The sequence below is a fragment of the Cervus elaphus genome, chromosome 19 (genome assembly GCF_910594005.1).
Source record: "Cervus elaphus chromosome 19, mCerEla1.1, whole genome shotgun sequence".
Classification (NCBI taxonomy): Eukaryota; Metazoa; Chordata; class Mammalia; order Artiodactyla; family Cervidae; genus Cervus; species Cervus elaphus.
The window spans coordinates 50,572,931-50,600,591 of record NC_057833.1 but is presented as its reverse complement, the minus strand read 5'-3'; the positions used below and the strand labels follow the sequence as shown (position 1 = coordinate 50,600,591).

At 48.2% G+C, this 27,661-nt stretch overlaps 1 protein-coding gene across 6 annotated transcripts in view; it reads right to left on the bottom strand.

Annotated features, from left to right (window-relative positions):
* The window catches only part of MYLK (myosin light chain kinase), a 276,422-nt gene that overhangs the window by 4,976 nt on the left and 243,785 nt on the right, over positions 1 to 27,661 (bottom strand). For 5 of the 6 annotated variants that reach the window (XM_043873786.1, XM_043873784.1, XM_043873783.1 and 2 more), the window contains 8 exons: positions 26,662 to 26,694; positions 26,473 to 26,566; positions 24,804 to 25,007; positions 19,067 to 19,284; positions 17,337 to 17,460; positions 9,666 to 9,818; positions 7,113 to 7,236; positions 1,166 to 1,295 (listed from right to left, as the gene is read on the bottom strand). In XM_043873786.1, the coding sequence (XP_043729721.1) occupies positions 1,166 to 1,295; positions 7,113 to 7,236; positions 9,666 to 9,818; positions 17,337 to 17,460; positions 19,067 to 19,284; positions 24,804 to 25,007; positions 26,473 to 26,566; positions 26,662 to 26,694 (1,080 nt within the window). Of the gene's footprint in view, positions 1 to 1,165; positions 1,536 to 7,112; positions 7,237 to 9,665; positions 9,819 to 17,336; positions 17,461 to 19,066; positions 19,285 to 24,803; positions 25,008 to 26,472; positions 26,567 to 26,661; positions 26,695 to 27,661 lie in introns of those variants that run through there. The other variant, XM_043873788.1, reaches the window with a different exon arrangement.

Here is a 27,661-nt window from a genome sequence, read left to right as displayed (position 1 = left end):
GCTGCATTTCATGCCATTTCAGGATTCAGTTGAGGGTATCTAAGAAGGACAGGAGCGCACCAGCCTACCAGCCCTCCCCCTACCCTCCTCCCGTGGTGGCAGCAGCAGGCCTTTCATCTGCTCCTTGGGACAGAAGAGCCAGATCTTAGACGCGTTGTCGACTTGCCTATTGCCTGCTATGGAGCAGTCTATTCCACAGGGATACTGCCTTCACAGTGTGTGACTCTGGACCAGGATTTGGGATTGGTCCAGGGGAAAGCCGTAACTTGGAGGGGTTCCTGACCCTCTCCTTCCCCTTCAGGCTATTTCTGGGTCATCTGGGGAGTGGCAGGGGTGGAGAAGGAGGGACCAGGCCCATGTGCAGCACAGTTGGTCCCCGGGTGCATCAGGGCAGCTCAGTAAGCAGTTTCATCAATTATCCCTCATGCACAACGGGATCTAGACTCAGCTTCTCACCTCTGGATACCAAAGGCATCAGGCAGCAGGGAGGTGGTGTCTCAGGCTAAATGAGGCACCTCAAGATGATAGAGGCCGGACCCTACATGTATCAAAGCAGGAAAAGGCCGAGGCCTTCACTGAGGAGATGGATGGGGCAGCATCTCTAAGACAGTGGGCAAGCAACTAACCCTGTTGGACTTTAGGAGGGGCCCTGCCAATCACCATCTACCCAATTCAAACAACATGTTTCAGCATCACGAAAACTACCAAAAAATATGGACTATCTGAGTTAACTTTTGTTAAAAGACAAGCACAACGACACATTAAAAAAATTGAAGCATATTTTTTAAAAGTACACCACTATATGCAACTTATTTATGTCTGCCTGTCATACAAACATTGCTTTTATAATAAGAAGGAAACTTTTCATGCAGTCTTTGCTAATTCTTATATAAGACCATCTAGTTCTATTAGACAAAGAATAACTTTCCTTCTGAAAATAGTTCAACCTCAGGTGAAACAGTTAAAGAGCAATTACTAGATTTAGTAATTATTGTCAGGGCAATGTAAAAGTAGTTTTGAATTTTTCCTTGTAGGTTGTATTAATGACAAATAAAATCAATCTCCCACCTTAAAGAAAAAAAAAAACAACTCTAAATCCCCCTCCAACCCACAACCCTTCCTTTCTCACCATCTAGCTGAAGAAAATCTCTCTGGAGTCCCTTACCTTCAGATTCTAGTTTTTCTGCATTGAGCGGGCTGGTTGGTGACCCTGTTGAGGATTTCCTGCCACTGAGCCCTGAGATCATTGCCATAGAGGACAGTCTTCCGATGGCTCTCACAGCATTGCCCGTTTTCTGGAAAATAGACACTGGCGTTGGGCTCAGGCGGTGTCCCTGGTTCCAGCTGAGCAGCTCAGGGAGAAAAGCCCAGCCCGGGAGAAGCAGTTGTCCCGGAGATGAGGGCTTCCCGAGTGCTGAGCTCCGCCAGAGGAGTGAGCCCAACCTTGCTCTGCTCAGCACTATCAGCGTGTCAGAAGATGTTCGGAGAATGGAATGGGGCCTGGAACCGATGTGTGCGTTAATGTGACTAAACAAGGTCAACATGAGACAAAAACCCTTTTCATACTGTGCTTCAACTCCCATAAAAGGGATAGTTTATATAAAGCAACTGCGGGCTGAGACAGCTCCAAAGACTTATTGCGGACGGGGCCCAGTGGGGCTGTTTCTCATAAAACAATGCTAGTGATAGGATTTTAATTGGGCAAGAGAACAGTTACTACAGATCCCACAGGTCCTGTTGGAAAGACAAAAAAAAGAAAAAAAAAAAAAAGCCTGCTATTGACCATAGGCAAGTAGCCTCTTCAGGCTTAACTTCTCTGGGCTTCAGTTTCCTTCTCTTTATAAGGAGGGGGTTGGACAAGATGATCTCCAAGGTCTCATCTAGGTCTCTTCTAGTTCTGTTTATGATTCAGATACTTAGGAGATTTGGGGAAACACTCTGCTGGCCCCAGCACAAGTTTTCAGTGGAGTTCTGGAGGGGTGTTCCTCCCTGAGGTACACCCAGGCATAAAAAAGCAGCACCCAAAGAAATGAAAAGCGTAGCACTTGGCTTTTCTGAGTCGAGGCGCCTTGGAAGAGGACAGAATTCCTACTGAAAAATATGCCAGGACTTGAACATTTTCTTTGTATTGTGAAAATTCTACCAAGCACAGGATTTAGGTCAAGAAGTCCCTAACCATACTTAATTGTGTCTGTGTTTCTCACCTTTAAGATTCTACCCCTTTCCTAAGGTCAATGGAATGAAAGACTAGGATAAGAAACTAAAGCATAACCAGTGCTTTCCAGCCCTGCACCCGAAGCATCTTCTGAGGTATCCAGATGCTGTGCATCCAGGGAGCAGATGTCATCACAGACTGGCTACTGAGAGAGGGAGGAAATAGCCTGTGCAAAGGCAACGGCTGGCACTTACCTGCTGGACCTCAATCTGTGCTGGAAAAGCCATTTCCTCCTGAATTAACTTCACACACTAAAGCATTTCAGGCAGGCAAGTATACTTCAGTTAAAAAAATTATTTCAAAAGTAAAGAATTTCAGGGTACTAGGGAATCATACAGAAAATGTGTGTATGTGTGGTTTAAGCAGAGACCTACTCCTGTAACCACAGTCACTTTCCTGTATGTCACATCCATCTTGGCCATAGAGTCCTTTCATGCACTCGACAGGCATTCCATCTCGCCCTGTCCTCTGGTCATCCACTCTCTCACATACACACTGCAGTGTGGTTATGCCCCTGGCCCTCTGGCCAACAGTGAAGCTAGATAACTCTAAAAGGAACCCAGGGGGCCCCAGGTGGAGGTGATGAAGAGAGAAGAAGGTGAGGGATGATGACCCACTGTGTGCAGAAGCACTGTGGCCCTGCAGAGAATGCCCTGGCAGACAGACCACCTGGCAACTTGCACACTCTTCTGGGAGAAGCTGTTTGTTACTGGTGACATCATTATCTGTTCTGCTAGCTGGAGTGTGGGGAGACCCAGCTCTTCCCAGGGGAGCTTACCCTGACCTCAGGAATGGCTCAGAGGTGGTGTCAGCCACAGCAGCCCTCCGTACTGAGTCCACATCGGACTAGACTACTTCCTAACCAGCCCTTCTCAACTCTCCATTGTCTTCATCCAACACAGACTAGCTTGCCCTAGGCTGGAGTCTCTAAACTCAGATGGTTCATTCCTAACAAGGGACAGGTTAGTTCTCTAATCACTGACTATGCTTTGACCTTGTACAAGTCAGTTCCCCTCTCTTGGCCTTATAGTTGGACAGGAAGATTCGAATCTCCCTGCAGCTCTAGTCTTCTACAGAAAGACTATGATTCAGACATACAAATGGTAGCAGGGAATGCTTCCCTTGAATCCATGGGCTCTCTAATCCCAAACACCTGGGGGCAGGACTGTCTTCATTTGTATGGTGTAGAAAAGTGAAGTCTTTCCTCTTCTATTAACAAAATGGCTCATAGGAAGCTATGAGAACAAGGCAAATCAAACTGTTACATTTCAGAGGAGGCAGCAAATAACAAACAAATAGACCACACATTGGGGGAAATTTTCCATCAGATGGAGCGATAGACCATATAATTCTAAAACAGGGAGAAATGTAAGCACTTGATAAGCAAAATCTTAAAAATAACCTATACATCAGAAGTCAATCTTTGGAAGCTGATTCATGGAGAAAAAAAGTTGGTGGGGAAGTTATTTATCAGAACTGGAGAAGAAAAATATATGTTCTAGCTTTCCAGTTTTATGCCTTTGAGCTGAAAATTGGTTGCTGCTTTGCTAACCAAGATTTTTGGAATGTTTAAAACATCACCAAAGGAAGTTTAAATTCTTGAGAATTTCCATCCTTGTCTTGAGGAAGCCTTTTTTCTTATTGGAGAGCAATTGCCTACACTGGGTTTCTGTGTTCTAGGCGGGCAGAGTCTGTTAACAGTTTTCCTAACACAGCACAGACTCCCTCCCCTGGGAAAGGCAGCAAGGATGACTAACCAGCCTGGTTTCCCAGGACTGAGGGATTGCCCACAATGAGAGTTTTTCAGGGATAAAGCTGAGACAGGCCCTGGAAAATCCAGGCAAGGTGATCCCCCTAAAGCCAGGCAGACATCATGGGCCCTACCTGTACACCAACAACCCCAAGACTACAATTTCCCTTGAGAATGCATATTATCTAAATGTAATGGCCAGGAGTGCTGTATTCCCTGGTGGCTCAGTGGCCAAGAATCCTCCTGCAATGCAGGAGACACAGATTCAATTCTTGGGTTAGGAAGATCTCCTGGAGAAGGAAATGGCAACCCACTCCAGTATTCTTGTGTGGAAAATCCCATGGACAGAGAAGCCTGGCAGGCTACAGTCATGGGGTTGCAAAGAGTCAGACAGGACTTAGTGACTGAACAACAACAAGAAGGGCCAAGAGTACTCCATGCAATATTGAGTCCAAAGCCTTCTTCCCCAAGGCCCTTTGGTCCATAGTACTGAAGTCTTTATGGTTCTCAGAGAATAAAGACAGCTGCCCACAAGCTTCCAATTCATAATCCTTTGTTTTCATTTTGCAATGCAGAAGCCCTGTTGTCCTGCTCAACTTGCCCACCCTCAATGCTACTGCTCATCACCATGTCTTTTCAACATTCTTTTGATATAAATAAAAAAAAAACCAACCCTATTCTCTTTCAGAATAACTTCATTCTAAGATCAGTAATATGATTAGTCATCTATCTATTGCCTTGCTTGTTAGGATTTGTTCCCATTTACTACCTTCCCCTTTCATGAAAACCACACCTGAATGATAACTAGGAACCATTTCTCATGCAGCTGTAGAGTCTGGGCCACCTGCCCCTCTCCCTCCATCACAGTGCACCCCTTTCTATTCCCCTCCACTGTACTCTGCCTCACCACACTGAGCCTCAGTTGCTCCAAGAGGGAACCCCTACTCCAGGGATACCAAGGTCTTTCCACCAATGTGGAAAACATTTTCCTAAGGAAGAAATGTAACACAAGATGGTCAGAGGCAGCTGAACTATTACCAGCTTCAGGGACATTATGTGTTGAATGGAATTTGATAGACTACTTTTCTATGTAATTTTATGAAACCTAACCACTGTTTCTGTGGAAAAGCTATTTACAAATGCTGCTACCTATATTAAAATAGGAAGTTAATGCTCCTTCTCTGAATTCTTCATTTTCTTTCTCATTTTCAAAAAACCTTATGGCTAAAAACACTATAAACAGCAAGAAAAAATGTAAGTGATTAAAATATCACCACAAATTATGGTTTCCTGACCCATCTGACTGAAAAATTCCATTTATTTCCTTTGGAATCTCCATATCTCTTCTCTGCGCCTATCCCTTGGGTTTAGGTTCTTTCTGGCTTTGGTTCACCAGCAGATGTGTGGATGCTCCCAGAAGCTTGACGTGATAAGGCTGCCCTTTAACCCACAGCCTCATCCAAGCAAAACCCAGTGAGATTTCCTGCTCTGAGGACAGCCCCACCCCCACACCAGTCACCCTATGCACTTCAGAAATACTGCTATTTCTTTGAGGTCTACTGGCCACAGGATCAGTCATAAAGCCAACCCTTGATTTTGTGGCCTCTCCCCCCATTTTTTAAAAAGAACATTTGCTACTCTGATTTCACTGGATCCTACTGGCACCGGAAGGTGAGGTAAGCAGCACGGCACTCCCACTCACCAGGTACTTGGGGAAAGTGAGGAGATCACTCAACTTCAGGAGGGGATAACCAAGAACTGACTCCCACTGCAGGGGGTCTGCTGAGATGTGCAGAGGGTGGAGTCCCTCAGACCTACACTCCCAAAGCCCCTCGCTCTCCTGCTTCTCTCAGCCTTTGTGGTTTAGTCACTGTGTGGCAAATCACCAGTGTCCCAGTTGCCCCTAGAACAGTGATTTCTTTTTCTCTGCCACAGAGGCAAGGTCTAAAGCCCTGGTCCTCCGAATGCCCAGCTAAAAGACTTCTCCTGTCAGGCCGGCATGACCAGGGTGAGGTCCGGCTCATAGCTCTGAGCTTTTTCCTCCGTCTGTGCTGTTATCCCCTCCTCTCTGTGTTTTACTCATGTTCCATGGCCAACTTTAAACTCCTGCCCTTGGCAGCCTTTCCTGACAACCACATCCAACTCTGGTGTGATTGGCTCCATCCTCTGTCCACACTCACATATATGGGTATGGAGAAGTATAGTGATCGTTTATAATTCTTGCTGTGTGTTATGTCCTTTTATGTCTATTTGCTTTTCAGGTCTCTTTCACTATATACTCACTGAGTATAGAAACCATGTACCCTCCAGCAGCCCAGGAATTTTATACTACTAGCAGTGATAATAAAAATAAAATAGAGGGTGATAAGTTCTCTATGGATTCGGATGATAATTTTCCATCTGCTAACAATCAGAGGCAATTTGTGTCATTAAATTGTGTGTCGTTAAGACTGTGTAACTGGAGCTAGTCTCTGGGTTTGAATGCTGGCTTTCCCATGCTTACTAGCTGTGATCCTGGGTGACTCCTAACTTTTTTCTGCCTTGTTTGTCTGAGAATTGGGGATACCAGTAGTACCTGCCTCCCAAGATTAAAACATAATTTGCATAGAAAGTGCTTTGAATGTTCCCTGACACATAGCCAGCTCTCTGTACATATTAGCTACTGATCTCATTTGTGAACACTTACTATGTGCCAGGTAATATACTAGAGGTTAGATGAAGATCATCTCATATAATCCTCAACGATGCTGTGATTTGGTGCCACTATTATCCCCATGTTATAGATGAGTAAATGAAGGCACAGCAAGGTTATGTAACTTGGTTAAGGATTTGCAGCTAGTAACGCACAACCCCCCATGTCTCTCATTGTAGATCACATGCCCACCTCCTTCATGGTAAAGAAATGTTAAAACCATCACACTGCCTATAACAAGATCACATTCTCCAGGGTTGCCAAATAGTCCTGCAAGTGACATTGCTCATCCCTACCCACAGAGACATGAAATGTCAGTCTTGGTCCCAGGCTATTTCAGAAATAAATGTAAACATTGTTATGGAGTGAGGTCAGGGCAAGTTGGGAATGAGGGTGGCTTGAATAAAGCAATTATGAGGGGCAAGAGACCAGTCCAAAGTGACCCCTGCCATTACCTGCCATTTCCTTCTTGCCATGTACTTCTTCATCCGGTCCTTGGAGAGTTTCTTGGCCTCCATGTTCTTGGTGTCTTTCATTAGCCATGGATGCTGAAGGCACTGGGTGCAGTTCAAACGGTTTCTGATAGAGGCAGAGATCAGAGGATTTCTGAGCAGAAGGGGACCTCAGAGGCTGCTGGTCAGACCAGAAACAGGAGGTCACCTGTCCCTAGACACACCAGGCAGAGCCCATGGCTGTCTGCTCCCAATCCATCCACTGTGATGAGAATCTTGGTGATCCTAGCCTTTTTCCTCTCTTGGTCTGGGTTACACTAACTAGACCCAGGACAGATTAGTGTTAAGAAGGCCTAAACACTGATGGGCAGCTGGAGTCTCATGACCTGCCCTTGGGGTCTAGAGAGGCTAAGTGCTGGAGGACGGACATGTCTTGGAATGACTGGTATCATATTCCAGGGTAGGTCACATGAGGGCTGAGAGCTGTGGATGCCGGATCCTTCTATCTCTTTGTCTGATGGAGGGAAGAGTGAAACCTTAAGTCCAAATCTTCGAAAATCAGTGAACTCTCATGTCTTATGGTGGAGTATCAGATTTTTTCCTATTAAAACTCAAAAGAGGTATGTCTTATGTTCAACCTATGAATTATGACAACCTTATACCTGCACTGAAATTCATTTAATTTTCTGAAAGCTCTGGGAATCTAGACATATTTCAGGGCCATCACCTTAATTATAGAAGGACTAGTAAAGTCCAAAGCACCAAGTGCTAACATACGTAGAAAATGAGTAAAAGTAAATTTGCTAAATATAGAAAAATGTAGTGATCTTTATAAGTGGATATGGATTATTTTAATTTTCTTATATTCAAAATTTGTACAATTTATATATATTTATTTATAATAGAAAACATTTTTAAAAGTGCTGATAGATGGAGATTTCTGGTTGAAGACATACTGAGTTTGAATTTATGGGAATCTAGTGTCTTGATCTATATGAAATCAATTCTTGGGTGAGTCCATTTTACAAGCACAGAGGAGCCAGCACATTACTGAATAAACTCAAGGTCAGATGAGAAGATAGGTGATATAAATAATACCTCATTTACCAAACCGTGGGTGAACGAAGCCTGGTTGATAGAAGCTATCCTTGGACCAGAGTCATTAAGAGGGAGGCTTCTATCTCCCTGGGGCACCTTGGAAGCAGGGATCCCTCACAACAGAAGGAAATCGAGGCCCCCCACAACATCTGATCTTCCCTGGGTCAGGCCTACTCCTGATATAAAGACTGGGATAGCAAAATGCTAAGAGGACCTCACTGTCAAAGAGTGTGGACTGTCTCCTCTGGTGAGGAGTTTGGTCCAGAACCACCTACAAAGGACCAAGAGGTGGGTGCGTAACCAGAAAACCAGACAGAACCACTTAAGAGACCCCCTAACCTCATTCCTTTAGCAACTGCACTCTCCTGTCCCAAACAGGATTTCTCCCAGAGTAGGCAAGATGAGGGACAGCCTCGGAGGGGCAGGGTGGCAGGGGGGTGGAGTTGCGGGGGCGAGTTTCACCATCTTCTGGGGAAATGCCTAGAGCTGCTCCTATGGCCAAGTGGGACACCCCGTGTTTGAGCCAGGCCTTGCATAATCTGGCCACCTGTTCAAAGAGTGGGTGAGGAGTCCAGTAGCCAGTTGTCCCCACCTAACACTCCCACTGCTCCCTTCCCTGGGGCAGGACAGTTCTCCCGCACACGCACAGCCCCGCTTACCTTCCTGCTGTGATGGAGCCACTTCCCTGCTCCACTGAATCCCGTCTAGCCACATGCGAGACCCCTCCTCTGCTCTAGCTTCCTCTACTGTTCCAATGCTTCTCTCGCTGAAATACTGATGAGCACTTTGGGCATCTGACCTTTCCTCACAGCCTTAGGCTGTCTACATGCCTGAACACTCCAGCCTCCTGATGTCTGCAGATGTTTTATACAGTCATCCACTGACCACCTTGGCAGGTCTGTGCAGCCCTGCAAGATGGGGCTGGGGAACCTCACAGGCTGCACTGTTAGTGGGACAGAGACGGAGCTGGGATAGCAGTCTCGTTGACCAGTGGTGGAAGGCACCTGGCTGTACTCAGGCAGGCAGTTCTTACATATTATAGCTACTAAATAAGCATCAAGCCAGAACAGCTGGGAGTATGATCAGGCCCCACAAATAGGATCTCTTCCCTGAAACCCTAGAAGGGGGGGTAAGCTTTTAGCAGGATTGCTGCTGGCCACAGCTGTACATGGAAAATAAAAGGGGCTGTCGTTATTCATACATGAGCTGCCTCTTTCCCTCAACACTCAGTCAAGGGTTGCTTTTCAAGAGAGGTGTCTGTGCTTCTAAAGACAGGAGAGTGTCTGGCCCCAGGGAGCAGGGGCCCAGGAAGACCTCTTTCTGGGCCCTCATATACACCATGCCCACCCTCCTGTCCTTGGGTGCAGAAGAGCCCACCATAGGGAAAGGAAGTCACTGCCTCTGGACCCCAGTCCAGGGTGTGGGGAGCCCCAAAAGACTAAAAGCCCAACTCTTTACTTCATATCCTTCTTCAGCAAGTTGCTGATAAAATCCTTGGCATCATCAGAGATCTCGTCGAAGGCCTCGTCGTCGAAGTCCCAGGTGGCTGAGGTAACGTTGGCTAAGGTTTCGTTGTCATTGTCACCCATGAAGGGGGACAGTCCACTGACCCTGGGGGATAAGAGAGGACAGCAGTGAGTGTGGGGGGCCGGCAGAGAGGGTGGCCCCCCAGGGGAGCGCTCACTGAGGTCAGAGGTGAGGGCACCCCCAGCTCTCAGGCTCACTCTCTGTACTTCTGGGATGTCCCCCACCTGTTGACACCCCCCTGTGAAGCTGAGGCGGAAGGAGTTTTCTTCAGTTTACCATTTCCACACAGTACAGCAGGGTCTTCCTCCCTGTTATCTGTTCTTCCCTGATAGCCAGGCTAGAACATGGCCCCACAGAACCTTCTCTAACGTCCTGGAGGATGAATGCGCCCCTCCCCACACCCTGGACCGGTCCCGTGACACAGCACTCGTCACCCCGCCCTGTCCCACCCTCTCACCTTCCACCCTCAGCACCCAGAACAGGCCCAGCCCACGCAGGGCTCAGCAAGGGTGTCTCCAGGGACGGTGAACCTTGAGCCTGCAGTGTGAGTCTGGGGATGCAGCTACACTTAAGTTCAAAGCTCCTGAGGCATTTAGGCCAAACCAGAAAGCTTCCCTCAGAGGGACTGAGGCCTGTTCATTTGCTGGGTGACCTTGGACCCTGATTTCCATGTGTCAGCTTCCTCCTCCGTTAGATGGACAACCTGCTACTGAACTACAGAGGTCACCACACCGTCTCTCCCTGTTCTCCTTCTCCTGCGTCCTCATCATCATGGCAGCAGACGTCTATCAAACGTTGACTATGTGCCATGCACTGGGCAGAGGGCTAAAGTAGATTCAGTCTTAACACCACCCTTTAACCCAGGTAACTCATCACTTGGTTTAACAGATAAGGAAACTGACACACCAAGTGGGGTTAAATAACTTGCCCAAGGTTTTGCAGTCAGTGAGCCCCTTCCTAACTGCTATTTTTTACAATCATTTCCGGAAAGATGAAGTCAGCCACAGCCTACAGCACTGGCAGGAGGCCTGGTCTGCAGTAAAGAGCTTGGTCTGTGACCATAGCTATTACACAGCTCTTCTGTACATAGTTCACCCCCATTGCCTCATCAATCTGTGATCCTGGGAACGATTCATTTACCAATAGCTCGAGCCAAATAAAATTTGGAAGGTGAACTATCTCAAAGTCAAATGGAACAGACTTCTGGCTTAGTGGCCTCACCTCTGGACACCTCATCTCTACTCCAACCATCCAGCTGTCCACCCACCTTGATCCAGGGCTAGCATGGGCCTTAGAAGAGCCCCACTCTTGGTTTAATGCTCTGCTGCCATAATTTTGAAATTATTAATAATGTTGCACAAGCCACCCTACTTTTTAATGCTGCACTGGACCCCACAAATTATGTATCTGGTCCTGTCTGTCCCTTGAGATGTATTGTGCCGTCAACCTTCACAGTTAAGGCTTCACTAACATCCCTTGCCCCAAATTCATCATCATAAACAATGATGCAAACCCTTTGGGAGCTGTTTTGCCATTCAAGAGGCCTCAGCTTATGAAATACACCCGTCCTATTTTTGCAAGGAAATCTTGCCATGGGAGGAAGAACCCTCGGGTAAAAATCTTCATTTAAAAAAAAAGAAGAAGCCTTTTCAGAGTGACTTATCTCACCCTAATCAACATATTTGTGCTTTTGAATAAGAGAGTTTTATAGATGGCATTAAAATGTCTTAAAGCAAGACAGTAATTTATGTTTTGAGATGGCATGGAGACAATCACTCTTGATCACCTCACAGTGAGGGAAGGGTGGTAGTCTCTGCAGTTATGTAATACTCTTTTCTCTTCTCTGGGCCTCTGAGTCCCTCCTTATACATCAAGGGCACTGGGCTAGAATTGCTAGGGGTTCCCAGTATTCCTGGCTCTCTGACACTGGGGTGCCCTTGACTAGTCCCATTAAGATAGAGCCTGACTCTTGGCCCTCAGCTACGTGCTTCCTTCTGTCTTCCTTCCTTCTCCATTTTCCATTTGAGACAAAGGGGAAACTCCTGCAGTGTGCCAAGAGATTGCGGGAAAGCCAACAACCCCACTGTGGAATGCTGAAAGGCCCCCTTCTGTAAACCTCCTTTCCTAATTAGGAACTGCAATCCTGCAAAAATAGGGCTTAATCTCTGTGTGATGTTCACAGTCGGGGACAGCCTCCTGGCCTCTGGCCTCTGGCAATCCTCTTTCCTGGCAGCCCCTTCATCTGAGATCCCCCTGAGCCTTGGCTGCCTCCTTGACTGCCCCAGCTCTCCCAGCACTCCCCTGATAAAGAGAATGTGTCTCTAAGATAAAACTTGCACAATATGCAGAGCATGATGACGAAGAGAGTATTGGAATTGTAGTAATCCTGTTTCTTGGTGGTGGGATTTTGCAGAATTTTTAAACCTTTCTTGGACTTTTTTTTTCAAGTGCTGGAATTTGCATAGGATCATATGTGGTTGGGTTGTTCAACCCAATCAACAAACATAATAACCTTATCATTATAAACACAATGACTCACCTCTTTTCCTAGTCTTAACTAATTTTTAACTGAAGGAGATCAGAGTACACCACCCCAAAAGGTGAACTTTGGCATAAACATTGCATTGAGCTGAAGGCAATTAACTCTTTGTCCCACCACTTTCTGTCTAAAAGTAGGACATAAATGTCTCTTTGTTAAGGTGACATGAATTTCCATTTGGTCTGTTTGTCCATTTCTTCTCTTATCAGGAGGAGGAGAAAGACCCTCATCTGCATATCAGATCTTGCTAGAGTCTCTATACATTTCCTCCTCACCTTGTCACAACTTAGCCTCTCCAGAAACTCCAACCCCTTTTTCCTTTGTCCAGTTATTTCTATACAATTTATCACTCTTTGTTAAAGTAGTATATAAGCTCCAAATTTTAATTGCACCTTGAGTCACATTTCTTTATGAACACCTTTATGAACATTTATTATATGTACATAATTAAATGTTTTCTTTTTGTTAATCTATCTTTTGTCAGTTTGATTTCCAAGCCCCCAAGAACTGAATCTAAGAGGGTAAAGGAAAGTTTTTCCCCTCCCAACATAACCAATGTATTTGTTTGGTTTTCACGAAACTGTAATCAATGTGGGCAAGTTCTTGGATCCTCTACTTCTTCTTCACTTGACATTGTCTTTCAAAAATGTATACAGTCTTCATGTTCATTTTTAACGGTTAAATATTAGTCTTTGTGCTAATGAGTCAACAAAGGATATGACTTCAGGGTGTTCTAATTTTTTAATTCTTAATCTCTTACTGCAGCCAAACTTCACCAGGGAATCTGATGCAGAGACCCGTTCTGCTCGCAGGACAGAACAACAGGAGAAAAAAAGCAAAAAGGCCTCTTAAACTATCCTTTCTTTGTAATTCTTTTAAACAGCAGATGACCCTACTGCATGAATAGTCAGCAAAGGGGACCACATATCTGCCAGCAGAACTATTGAGTGCTTAGGAAGGGTTTAGTCTTTTCTCCCATTTTAGCCTTGGGATACTCATTCCCTGGTGTGCTGAGAAGATTTGAGAGGGCTGGGGGCGTTCAGAGGAAGAGCAGGGCATTGTTTTGTGTAGTGGCCCATGAAACAGCAACCCAGGGTTTAGTCATGTTAACCACAGCCCAGGTCCCTGGAGAGCAACACCTGCAGGTGTTTTCTGGAGCTGATGTGGGTATGGGGTGCCTGGAGGTCATAGGAGCTGGAGTCAGAGAGCATGTCTGGGTGGAGCTCCTGGATCCCTGTGAAGAGCCCTGCATCCAAATCTGAGTCTGAGTAGGTACCCGATGCTTGGGCACTGGGACTTCTCCCCATTCACAAGGATGTTGTCCCCAGAAGTCACACTCCAGATGGGATGGACCTGGCTGTCTGGACTGTGGTGTGTATGTGTGTGCTTAATTGCTGTTGTATCTGACTCTTTTCAACCCCATGGACTGTAGCCCACCAGGCTCCTATGTCCATGGGATTTTCCCAGGCAAGAATAGAGGAGTGGGTTGCCATTTCCTTCTCCAGGAGATCTTCCCAACCCAGGGATCAAACTGGTGTCTCCTGTGTCTCCTGCATTGGCAGGGGGATTCTTTGCCTGCTGAGCCTTGGGCCTTGGTGCATGCTCACAAGTTAGCTGGGAATGGGAAGTCTGCTGCTGAGCACAGCAGGAGTATGGGAGGGAGGAGAAAGCAGAGTGGAGGTGTGAGGGAAGGGAGGAGGAGAAGGAATTCTGGAGTAGGGGTGAGACCAGGACACAGAGATGGGTCTCCACAGGCAGAAAAGGAACACCAGGTCCTTAGGAAACTGGGGAAAGGAGACAGGAGAGGAAAGGAGGCTTAGAATGTCTTCAGGGTTGAAGTATGGCCAAGAGAGCCCAGTCCTCTCTCCTCCTGCCAGAAACCACACGGGGATTGCTAACAGCAGAAGTCTCAGCAGACTCATGCAATCTCTTCTCTCCCTTCAGAATCAGGGGTGAGAGGGTCGGGGCCCCACAACCCCGCCAGCTGCATCTCTGCCCTGCCTGGGGACCCTGGGCTGGCCGTGGGGCTGGGTCTCCTGTGCTGTGACAGGATCTGCCCTGATCTCTGCAAAGGTGTGAGGAGGAATTCCTTCAGCAAAGTCAGAACAACCTAATGGGCATGGCTGCTCACTTAGGAGGTGCTAGCCAAATACGTGCTGCAAATACATCTCTTCTCACCCGGCCCCCAACTTTCCATCTCTCACTGGCCCCAGAAAGGAGATGGGGGGTGTCCTCTGGAACTAACAAGGAAGGTGACCCTAATAAGGACTGCTAGACAGACAACCAAGCTCCAAACAGAGGGAGGGAGGTACAAAAGGGCCGCCAAAGAACCTTGCCTGGGAGGGGTGGTTCCAGCAGCAGCTCCAGAATACTACGTAGCAGGGCTGGGAGGAGGCCATCTAGCTGGCTCCACATTCTGTTCTCACACCACATCCCCACCAAGAGCCCTAGTTCAGGAGAGAGACTCCCAGACCTCAATCCCCACTGTGAGAGTCAGTAGAAAAGTCCTAGGGGGCAGAGAAGCCCTCTGGGGCAGAAGGCAGGAGCCAGGATATTGGGGAGGTTGTGTATGTCATCTCCCCTGCTGCTTGCCTGCCTCCCTTCAGCATGCACCTCTCCACCCTCCTCCCACCCCATCCAGATCCTTTTAGGCTGGTGCCCCGTTCATCACAATTATTTCTTCCCCATTTCAAAAAGTCCTTCCCCATTTCTAAGTCTCAGCTTTAAAAGTAATCTAGCAAACCATGTCACGTGATATCCAAATTACTTCTTCGACCTCAAAGAATTTTCATTTTAAAATAAAGTGCTCTTGGGACCCAGTAATTCTAGTTCGAGATCCAACAGAAATGCATAAAGGTATTTCCTAAAGCACATGCACTGGGATACTCACGATACCCTGAACTGGTATCTGAACTAGTTGAGAGCCCATCAGCATAGAATGGACGAGTAAACTGGAGGAGGCTCACAGAGCAGCACACTACACAGCCCTGGGAAGGACCGGCCAGTTACACAGCATGCTATGAATGGGGCTCATACACAGTGCGAGGCAGGAGAAGCCAGACACGTCTTTCTGTGTGATTTCAGTTATGCAGAGTTCAAGAACAGGTGATCATGGTGTGCGATGTTAGAATGGGGGTCAGGCTACCCCTGATGGGGTGACTGGAGCCAGGGTACTGGGAGGGCTGCAAGAGGGTGGTTTGCGGGTCTGGGTATAGCTGTGTTCACTCAGCACATTCACTGAGCATCTAGTCACTGCTCTGGCCCTGACCTGCATGAAGACCAGTCTTCCTAGTTTGCCCAGGATGGTCCTCACTTCAGCACTGAAAGCCCCATATCCTGGGAAACCTGGCAGTGATGCTGAACTGGGACAGCTGGTCACCCTCAGGACTATGGAAGTGGGTGGCCATGTGGGCTTCCTTAGGCCCCATGACCTCAATGTCAAATGACGATCAAATCCCTGCCCCACCCCACTCCCAGGTTTGTCCTGAGGACCAAACTGATGATCTGGATCCTATACCAGTGGGAAAACCGATGGGGACAGTAAGATGAGTCTCCTCGATGGCTGCAGGGGGACCCAGGGACGGAGCCAGGCCACAGGTAGCTGACAAAAGACTTTCTCAAGAGTCAGGTGTCTCTCCCAGGGAAAGACTCAGCGAGAGCACCATCCAACCTGGTGTAGCCCTGGCTGCCTGGCTCTCTCTATTTACCAAGGGGCCAGAACCATAGAGTCTGGTATAGTCTCCTTCGCTCCTCAGCTCTCTTTCTCTCGGAGATGCACTCCTGGCCACAGTTTCTCCTCTGCTGCCGTAGGGGGAGGCTGTGCTGTGGGGGTGACCCTGAGCAGAGAAGAACATGACTCTCTGGGGTCCAGAACCCGTGATACAGGTTCAATGCAGGGAAGCCGTCCTAACACACCACAGGGACAGTCAGACTCCTGAGCACATGTAAATGCCTCACTGCACCGAAAAAATCACTCCACTTCTGCTAAAGCATTGGTAACTGTGGTTCCTAAACCTAGCTGTGCAACAGAATCACCTAAAGCCATTTCTCATAATGGAGTCCAAAGACCTGGGGGATCTAAGAAAGTAACTGTAGAGGTCTCCTTCAGGTTTTCTATGAGAATGCTTAATTTGTCCTTTTGCTTTAACGACAGAACTTTTTTTTCAAAATGATTACATGCACAGCTGCAGCTTCAGGGAAACCAGCCCATAACTGTATATTGCCACAAAGCTCAGGTTTCCATTGAGGTTAATGCCTGCTTGCAGCCTGGGACTTCAGAGACTGAATCAGCCAGATTCCAGCAAGAGGGTGTGCTCTAGGGTCTGGTGCTCAAAGTGTAGTGCTCAGACTAGCACCATCAGATGCCTGCAGCCTGTCAGAAATGTAGGTTCTCAGGTCCCCGGAACTTCTGAAATCAGAACCTGTGATCTAAGGAGAGGCCCAGGGGATTCACACAGATTACTGTCTTTGTAGACCTGGTCTGGATCACTGGCCTCCTTGCTTTTCTGCAGCATTTGTAAATGAATGACTCCCTATTTTCCACCTAATTTCCCACTTCTAATCACTGCACAGTAGCTTTCTATTGTCTGTTGGCCCCACTAAAGGCTCTATCATCAAATCAGTCCATATACTGAACTCAAGAGATGAGGCTGGCAGTGAGGTCCTGCTGCCAAGAGGATGGGGTGCGGTCCCCTGAGGATGACGGTGACACCCACAGGAGATGTGCACCTAGGCTCCCTCTCTGCTTCTCTACAGACCCACAAACACACACAAAGGTAAATTACACAACACCAGCCATATTCCTGCCCTCCTGACCAAAGGCCCCAGGCTGGCCAGCCTTAGGGATGAGGACAGGCCCAGAATGGGTACCTTAGTGCATGGAGCTAGACCCTCCCACAGAAGTGTGACACAGGCTGTGGACATCACCAGGAGCACAGGAGTGAGGCAGGGCGGCGAGGAGAGGCTTGGGAGCCTGTGGCCCTCTTGACTCTGGGTGGGCCCTGCCCTGGTCCCTCCAACATCAGGGCAGCCTGGGGCCCTCCCCCGTGTGGCCCAGGACTCACAGGATGTAGCAGATGACCCCGATGCTCCACATGTCCGTGGCGTAGCCAATGGGCTCATAGTTGATCACTTCGGGTGCGACGAACTCTGGGGTGCCAAAGAGGACCTTCAGAGACCCCGCATTCTCTGCAACCAGGATGGAGAGTGATCAGTCACTGGAACATCCCTAAGCCAACCTGAGGTGAGTGGATGCCAGGAGGGATACAAGCCAGGTCGGCCTTCAGCGGCTCTCCCCTTGCAAAACGGCACAGAGACAACGGTCTCCTCACAGAAAAAGTACATGGACACACCAGTGAAACTGACAAAACGCATGTGCAACTCAAATGTCGGGGGTGGCGGGTGGGGAGTGGGGAGAGCCCATTACAGCCCTGCCCCAGATGGAATGGCCTTCTGTGTGTCTGTCTCTCCCATGAGTTTCCCGATGCAGGGGTTGTGACTAATGCTTGACAATAACCTCTACCATGCACTCGTCGTTAGTACTCTGCTGCCTGCTTTAGGAGGACTTTCCTATTTCATACTCTTGCCTAAGAAGGAGCATGACCCCCATTTCCTAAGGAGGAAAGGGAGGCCCAGGGACTGATTCACCACCCAGTTAATGGTGGTCAGGACCTAACCCAGTAGTCTGATTCCTGAGCCGTGTGCCCCCTCCTCACACTATCTCTCCACGTGCAGCATCCCATCTCTCCTCCCAGGAGCTGCTGGGAAGTTAGTCAGGAAAAGCCATAACCCCTAGGTGGTGCCTCTGAGCCATAAAGGAACATCACCCCCAAAATGATTCCAGGGCTGGGTACTAAGTCCCCGTCCGCCTTCTCCTGTCATGCCCTGCCTCCTACAAGTGCGGGAACAGCAGAGATGCTTCAGAGGACCCTGGCCTAGACCCAGGGCTTGATTCCACCACAGCTCGTGGTGGGACTTGCTGGGCAAAGTTACCGTGAACCTCAGCTTCCTGGTCTATAAACAGGCTCACAAATCTGCCCTGCCTACCTCACAGGGTTGCTTTGAGAATCAAATGAAGGAAAGGATGTGAAAGTGCTCTGGAAACTGGACAGTAGGATGCACCATCACCAAAATGTTCTGCTGATGAAGGCACCAGAGTGAGAATAATCATAATAATAAAATAAATAGCTAACACCTATAAGTACTTGGGCGTCCCTGATAGCTCAGTTAGTAAAGAATCCGTCTGCAATGCAAGAGACCCCCGTTTGATTCCTGGATCGGGATGATCCACTGGAGAAGGGATAGGCTACCCACTCCAGTATTCTTGGGCTTCCCTTGTGGCTCAGCTGGTAAAGAATCTGCCTGCAATGCAGGAGACCTGGGTTTGATCCCTGGGCTGGGAAGATCCTCTGGAGAAGGGAAAGGTTACCCCCTCCAGCATTCTTGCCTGGAGAATTCCATGGACTGTATAGTCCATGGGGTCATAAAGAGTCGGACACGACTGAGCGACTTTTCCTATACAGTGCTTACTATGCCCGAGGCACTGCTCTTAGCATTCTAATGTATTAGCTCATTTGATTCCCTTAACAATTCTATGAGGTGGGTACCATTATTATCCCATTTTACAGATAATTTGAGATGTAAGTTCCCACAGCTAGTACGTGGGAGGGGCAGTCTCCATGGTCTCTGATCTCAGCTCCAATCTGGTGCATCCCCCTTAATACCCACAGAATGGAACACAAACAGCCACTACCATGATCTGTTGGCGACAACAGGAGAGGCGGCTCAGACTTACCCAACCTCCTGGCCAGACCGAAGTCGATGAGCTTGATTCTGGTGCCTGTCTTGTTGACACACATGATGTTCTCGGGCTTGAGGTCCAGGTGGACGATGCCCTGCTTGTGGATGTACTCCACCCCCTCTGAGATCTGCTTCATGTACTTGATGCACTCCCGCTCCGTCAGCTCAAAGTCCTCATCAATGATGCGCTCGAACAGCTCGCCCCCAGACACGCTGCGGGGACAGAGAGGGCACTCAGACCATCGGAGCAGGGAGACTGGCCAAGGGCAGGTTGGGGGAAGGGTCAAGGGCAGAAACGCCCAGGGGTTGGGGGTGCTGGGCATTTTCTGCAGCTTTCTGAGTTCCAGGCCACTGCCCCATGATATGGGTCTCAATCTTCCACTGTGTGAGGAGGACACAGGCCTCCTGGTTTCCTGCGTGGGGGACCCTGCCTGTGCTTGCTAAGCCTTGGGGGGATTCAGGGAAACATCTAGGCTGGACAATTTCAGAGGTGGTCATGAGCTGAGAGATCTACAACGCTCTCCTGAGCTGAGAGATCCACAATGCTCTCCTGAGCAGAAAGGGTAACTGGCAGGTAGCCTGTTTCCCCAGATGACTGTAGATGTGAGGGATCATCCTGTTCTCCAGCCATGTCTTTCAGCCATAAAGAACTGAAGCTTAAAATACTCACAGTCTCTGTAAGCAGTGGCTTCACAAAGCCAGAAACAGAAAAATATCTCCAATAATAAGGAGCTTCAGCACATTTTCGAAAATTCATTGGCTGTAACTCATTATATTAATACTTGCAGTTGTGACCAATTTGCTTCCTCTGGCTAGGCCTATAGCATCAGTTTACTCCTCCAGCCATAGCTAACTTGTCTCATTAGCTCCCTGGCTCAGGCTGGGAGTGTAGTACATCCTTCCTGCCTGGATAGACTTTGGATCCTGGCCGTGGTGGTTCTGGGGCCTGCAGTGGGCACCTTTTGCTAAGGACTGGCCCAGAGGCTACAGCCAGCCAACATGTTTCCCTTCAGTGCAAATACATGGGGCCTCTCTCCCAGCCCTCCAACCCACCTTCCTTGCTCAGAAAGTTTAAAGCTCTCCTTGGTAACTTATGTAGCATCCAGACACGAGTACACTCTTTTCCACAATGGCCTATAGATCCATCAGCTGAACAAGGCTGAGTGGGCTTCTTTCTAGGCCTGTCCTCTTCCAAGGGAAGTCATCATAAAGATGAGAAAGAGCTGAGCTTGAATCCTGACTTTGTGTGACAGTGGGCAAGTTACTTAACCTGTCCCTACACCATAGTAGTTAGGAATGAAGGAACTTCTGTAAAACATGCCTGACATACAGTGGGTGCTCAGAACATGTTAATTATCATTTGACAACCTGAAACAGGTCAAATGGATCTTGTTACTGACCCTTGAGGGAGAGACAGACAAGGATGCACAGTGGGGCCCATGGGACCCCTGAAGCCTTTGCAGGCTTCCATCACCACAGGACAAAGACTTTCACTTCTGAACTGGTAAAGGTCGGTTTGTTCCAGTGGCCACTGGAGGGTGCTGGAACCAACGCCTTCGAGGGTGCTAGAACCAACTGAGAAGGAGGTCCTTGCGTGGCCAGGAGGTGGCGCCTCTGTCCTCAAACCCTTCATTTCTATTGCTCTCCACCCAGGCTCTAAATCTAATTTCCCTTCGTAACTTCCTAGGTTTCAGGCTGTTCTTAACATCTCTGAGCCCTTTTCTACCTGCAAGATGTCAGTAAAAACAGTACCACCTCACAGGGTTTCTGTGAAGACTGAATGAATTAATTCAGGTAAAGTGTTTAGAAAAGTGCCTGGCATATAGTAAGTGCTCAATAATTTTAATTATTATTATTTTAAAACAATCAGTTGCAGAAGAGGTTCTAGTTGAAAATACAGACTCCCAAGCTTCTCTCCTGGAGATTTTGATTTAGAAAATCTTGGCAGGGTCTGTGATCCATATTTTCAATGAGTACCCCAGGTCATTCTTATCATCAGATAAGTTTGAGAAATACTGGTTTACTCAATTACCACTCCTGGGAGGCCAGCTGAAATTCACGTCCCCTGAGAAATCACTCTTGATTTTATCATATGATCATTCCTTCTGGGGGTTCCCACAGTCTCATTTCTGAACTTTTTGCATCAAGTCTGCTTTCTTTTAATGTTGTTTGTGAACATGTCTGGAAAAAGTCTGGTTCATCTCTAGACCCCTGTTTATACCTGGCAATATCTGGCACAGACAAGGTATCCCAAAATGTTTGGTTTTAAATATTCTGAAAAAGCAAGCAACCATTTTTTTTTTTTTTTTTTGTAGCATCCTTGGGAATGTCTATGGCAATGAGTGGTAGAAATCTGAGCCATGGAGATGGTTACTGCTGCACTTCTAGAGGTAGCCTATTCAACAGAGGTGTATATATATTCACACCAATTCAAATCTATTTAATGTATTTTGAAAACTGTTCCTGTGGTTCATTTTCAAGGATGGTAGTAGGACTTACACAAATAGGATTATTGCTTCTGTATAGGTTTCTCTTCCAAATGCTCAAGACTGTGGATGGAAAGAAGCTACCATCCACAGAAATGGGATAAAGCCACAGGCCAAGATTGGGCCAAGGAAATGCATACTTAATAGATTAACAGTGAGAGCGAGAGTGAATGAACTAATGAATACCCGCCTTATCCCAAGGGACTGTATTTATCCCCCAACTGTAGATAATGGCCAGCCCTTGTTGGCAGCCAGAAGGATGCCACTCTATGGGGCTCCACACCCTGACCCTCTCCTGTGTCATGGCCGCCAGCTGCTTCTCCTTTGATCAGTTTTGCCAATGGTAGCACAAAGGTAAGGCGGGCAACGGATGACTCAGCCTAAGCTGCATCTGCTTGGGTGCTCAGGGTCCTACCACCACTTGGAATGTCCCACAAGGACGATCCCTGACTCCCTGAAGAGGAGTCTGAAGGAACCCTTGTAACAGAGAAACACTGCTACAGTGATGGGGGCTTGTCCTGTAATCAGAGGTCAGAAAGGCTGAAGATGCTTTACCTCTGATTTCTCAGTGTATGTGAGGCAGCTGATCTGGAAGCTGGGACCCTGGAATACAGTTTCATTTTTCTGTATCATCAGGGATTGTCCTTCTCTTACTCTGTTTCTCCATCAAACAAGGGGAAGAGCAAACTGTACTGCTGAAAGCCAACCTTTTCCCTGTCAATGGCCAGGTCTATATAAGCTGGAAGGGAAGGACAGGTGGAGTATCAATCTACTCCTTCATCTTTAGTCGAGCTCCTATCAAGGGGCGAGCTCCTTACTCCAAGTGTAGGAGAATCATCTGGTGTCTGTGCATGGAAGACTCACCCCTGTCCACGGGGGAGGCGTGGGGCAGAGGGATGAAAGCCAGACCAGATGAAGCCTTCTTACGTTTCCTCCCAACATTTTCCATCCAGCTTGCCAAGTCCCAATTCCAAGCTAAGTATGGTATTCTGCCCACTGGTGCTGCTGCCCGGCCTCACCCAGGCTGGGCTGCCTCCTACCCCCTCCTGTACCTTCTCATGAACTTGCTCGAGGTTTAACTTCTAAAGATGAGACATTTCTTCACATGTGCCCACATGCCCACACTGCCCGGACCAAACCTGCTCTACAATAAATGTGAAGAGCAGCAGCCCACACGGCTCTTGTGAGGGCGTGATGAGTGAGGCCATGGACTCGGGCTCAATCTTCCCTAGAAGCGTGGAGGGAAGTTTGAATTTGGGGTTGAAAACTGATTCCAAGTGATGAATGAGGATTTTCTTTGAATCTGTGTGAAAGTTGCACAGAACTGCAGAATTTAAAAAGGGAGTCTCATCAAATGCTGCTCTTCACTGGAAGGATTTCCTAATTACAGAATCATTACAGCTAATCACAGCTCAACAGTCAAAGAAACTGTCCTCAGGCTTCCTGAAAAGTAGGATTTCCACAGATTCAGTTGTGTGTTAAAATGCTCACAAAATAATTTTAAGTGGAGAAAAGACTGGGATATAGAAAAAGTCAACACATCATACTCCTAAGAATAATTCGCAGTATAGAGCCTCTGCCTGACACATGTTATTCCATCTAAGCCCCACATTATTCATGGGGTGGTTTACAGCCTCCTTTTACAGATAATAAAACTAATGACTGGCACACTTGGGTAACTTATTCAAGGTCATACAACAAGAGGTGGAGCAGGGATTGGAGTGAGGTTGCTCAGACTCAAGATTGCTCTGTCTCTTCACCATGACTGCCCTCCCCAAGGACAGACTGAAAGGAAACACACCAAAAGGTTCAAGAAGTGCAGGGAGTCACTCCTCAAACTGGGGCTGCCTTGCAGGCCTCACCTTCCTAGGAAAGAACCCTGAGATGTTAACAGGGTCCTCTCCAAAGCACTGAGATCCCTGAGTCTCGGGATGAGCAATTCAAGGATGCTGGAGGCAATTTCAGAATATTGCTAAAGCTTTCAAATGCATATCTCCTTTGTTCAGCACTCCCACACTTCTGGGGATTTATTCTATGGGATGTAAAGCAGGCATGAGGGTAAAGATGTATGTACAAGGTTACAAACACTGCCTTTTTGTAAAGCAAAAGCCTGGAAACTATCCAGGCCCCTATCAAAAGAAGACAAATAAACTGTGGTCTATGCACACAATGAGATCCCAGGGAGAAGGGAGAATGAGGAAACCACGGCTACTGGTATGGGCCTCTCCAAGACACACTGTTGAATGCAAAAAAACCAAGTATAGAATATTGAGTGCAGCTTCTCTTTGGGTTAAGAGGTGAGAAATACGAAAATATATATGAATTATATCTATAAATAACAAATAATTGCATTGCAATAAAGAAACTTTGGAAGGACACAGACAGAACTAACAAAATTCATTACCAGCGGTGATGAGGGATAGATGGGGGGCAGGTGTGGGAATGAGACTTTCATTGTATATTTTCTTATATTTTTTTATATGATTGTATCATACACTTTAAAAATTCAGATTATAAAAAGGCGAGGAAATGATTAAAAAATACACACTGTGGAGGATGCCTGGCTTACCAATTCTAGCATGTGCATTTGTGTGTGTGTTTGTGTGTATGTGTCTGTCGTGTGTATGTGTGTGTGTTTATGCACACACAGACCAGCAGCTCAGAGCGAAGAATGAGAAGGTTGGGACTTCAAGAAACAACAGAATCCAGGAAAGCCTTGACTGAATGTCATCTGATCATCTCCCGGCCTCTGTACAAGCCAGGTCAAAAAGCACTGCTCTTGGGTGACTGAGAGGTGGAAAGAGAGCATATCAGTGTGGACCAGGGGCACGCAGGACAGAGCAGAGGACAGGGGCAAGGCTGAGCTCCCAACCCTGGGCCCCCTTCTGTCTCACAGGCTCTATCCCCCACTTCTGCTCTAAAGCCACCTTAGGTCGGAATGCCCTGAATGAAACCAAGGCAGCACAGGGGGAGCCCTGGCCTTTCACAGGGGGGTGAGGGGGAAAAGGGGTCCTCAAGGACCCAACAATGTGTTCTGGAGCCGAGCAGAGGGCAGGAGAGGGCAGCGGGTCGGGACCAGCGCCGTGCACCGTGGGCTGTTCTGAGAGGTCAGCACCTGGCCAGACGGGCTGCAGAGTGCCGTGTACATCACAGCGGAGGGGTAGGGTGGGGGTGGGACAGTAGGGGAGGAACAGGAGGGGCTCCCGGACCCACCGTGCCTGGGCCACCCCTCGACAGGCCACTCACATCTCCAGGACCATGACGATGTTGGCCTTCTCTTCGAAGGCGTCCACGCACTGGACCAGCTTGCGGTGGTGCAGGCAGTTCATGATGCTGATCTCCTGCCGGATGTTCTCTTTCTCTTTGGCCGAATACGCCTTGAAGAATTTCCCTGCCCAGATTTTTCCAGTTTTCTTTTCTACAAGTCGAAAGACCTGTCCAAATTTCCCACTGTGAATGAAAGGAAGAGAGAAAAGGCAGTTTAGCCCAGCTGTCCCCCAAACAGCTGGGGATGGTCAAGCGATGGCCTGTGGGACATATTTGGCCCCTCCTCCTCTTTTTATAAATAAAGTTTTACTGGAACACAGCCATGCGCCTTTGCACCCACATTGTCTGTGGCTGCCTTTGGGTTTCAGGAGCAGAGCAGGAGTTGCAGTGCCGAATTGGCCCACAAACCCTAAAATATCCATTATCTGGCCCTTTACAGAAAAAGTTTGCCAGTCCCTGCTCTAGATCAATGAAGCACATTGCTAAGGCTGACAAATCTGCTCTCCGTCACTGGTCAATGTCAGCCTGTGTCTGGCCCCACATTCTTACCCAAACTCTGTCTAGTCTTGCTGTTCTATTAGTAAATATTTTCTTTTTTTGGCCGCACCATGGTATGTGGGATCTTAGCTCTCCATCCAGGGATTGAACCCATGCCCCTTGCAGTGGAAGCACAGATTCTTAACTACTGGACTGCCAGGGAAGTCCTTGCTATTCTTTTAGGACTGTTATCTCCTTGGGCTGAGGCCTCAATCTTAGCAACAGACTTTTTTTCCTTTCCCCCCAAAGGGATCCATGACATCAGGTTGAGGAAGTCCTCCCCAAATACAGAGAATTTCTGGACGACTGCCTTCCCTCCACACACTTTCAGCACCAGGGCCATGGAGACAGCCCAGCAAGGCCCCTGCTTCCCACTGCGGTGATGGGTGGTGGCACTCTTCTGACCGCACTCCTGCCACAGCACAGGGGCCTTGTTCGGACTCTTATGAGGTTGATGGCACTCCTTTATTTGCCAGAAACCCTCCAGAAATAAAAGCTGAGCCCCATTCTTTTTTCTTCCACCTTCCATCCTCCTCCAAGGACAGATGGTCAGAGGGAGGCAGGAGGCCCTGGATGCTGCTTCTGCTGGCGGGGACAGCCTGGCTGTGCCTAGGCCTCAGTGTTGGGGTCTGAGTCCATTGGTGTCTCCACAGCCCAGGGAAGCTGAGCAAAGACTGTGGACCGAGCTCACAAAGTGAGGGGTGAAGATGGGAGCTGTGTATCAAGTGGGCATATTTTGCTACAGCACTAAAGCTAGACCGGTTGAATGGCAGCACAGATCCAAGGGAAGGGATCCTAAAGACAGGCCAAGCCAGCCTGGCTGCCCTGGGTTATGTCCTGGGGGAGGCATGGGGGCAGGTGTGCAGAGAAGGAAAGACCTGCTCAAGCTTGCGGAGTTGAGCCCTGGGCACAGCAGCTCCTAAGAGAGCCCTGGGCAGGCAATGCTTTTGTGGGTGCTCGCAGGTCAAGTCTTCCCAGAACCTCAGTCTGGGGGAGTTGGCAGAACCCAGGGAAGGACAGGAAGAGGAGGCATGGAATTTAACCTCGGGGCCAGCGCCATCCTCACTCTGGGGTCCAGAAGGGGACCCACTCCACTTCCCACTCCACTTACGATCCTAGTCTCTCTTCGATGTCGTAGAAGTCGGACACTTTCTGCTCGGTATTGACCGTGACGGTCCGGTAGTCGACCTCAGGCTCCTTCTCATCTGCAGGGTTGGGGCGGGGTGAGTGTGAGCCATCAGATCCCTCCTCACCCCCTTCCACCCCTCGAGTCTACACAAGGACAGGGCCCAGCACTCACCATCATCTGACACCTCCACTTCGTCCTTCGGCTCTGGGGGCAGAGAGGATACAGGTGATTAGTACTGAAGGCCCCGAGAGCTAAGCAAGCTGGGGGCCCTGTCTGGCTTCAGCCTTCCCAAGCATGAGACTCTAAGCCCAGAGCTCTGGGCATTGCCATGGGATCAGAGGCTTCACACTGCAACAGGGCCACATATACACTGGCAGGCCCTGGCCTCCTCACCCCGCCCAGCCTCTCCTCCCCCAGCCCTTCCTCCAGCCCCATCTCTCTATCCTCAAGGTCTCCTAGACATGTCCGTTTTCACATTTTTCTAGTTTCTAGAACCTACAGACAACCCAGAGAGTCCCTTTCTACTCTCCCTCAAAAGTCAGCAACTTAGAGTTGCTGCTGCTGCTGCTGCTGCTGCTAAGTCGCTTCAGTTTTGTCCGACTCTGTGCGACCCCATAGACAGCAGCCCACCAGTCTCCCCCATCCCTGGGATTCTCCAGGCAAGAACAATGGAGTGGGTTGCCATTTCCTTCTCCAATGGATGAAGGTGAACAGTGAAAACGAAGTCGCTCAGTTGTGTCCGACTCTGAGTGACCCCACAGACTGCAGCCTACCAGGCTCCTCCGTCCATGGGATTTTCCAGGCAAGAATACTGGAGTGGGGTGTCACTGCCTTCTCCTCTTATAGTTGCTACTAGTATCAAATCTATTTATCCATTTACTGAGCTTTTTATGGAATTCCAGCCATGTACCAGATATCTTGCCAGTGATTGTGGGTATACAAAACAAAATACAGATGGTGTGATCTCTCCATCATGGTGTGATTCCTTGGAGCTTATAATTTAGTTGGAGAGGCAAATATACATATACTTGAAATATCCATTATGAGTGTTATATGGTGAAGCACATGTTATTGCCACACAAACCGAGTAGACAATGGAGGAAAGTGACCCAAGTCGGGTAAGTATAAAGTCAGAGCAATCAATCTGGGAAGAAGGAGCCACTGAGCTGTG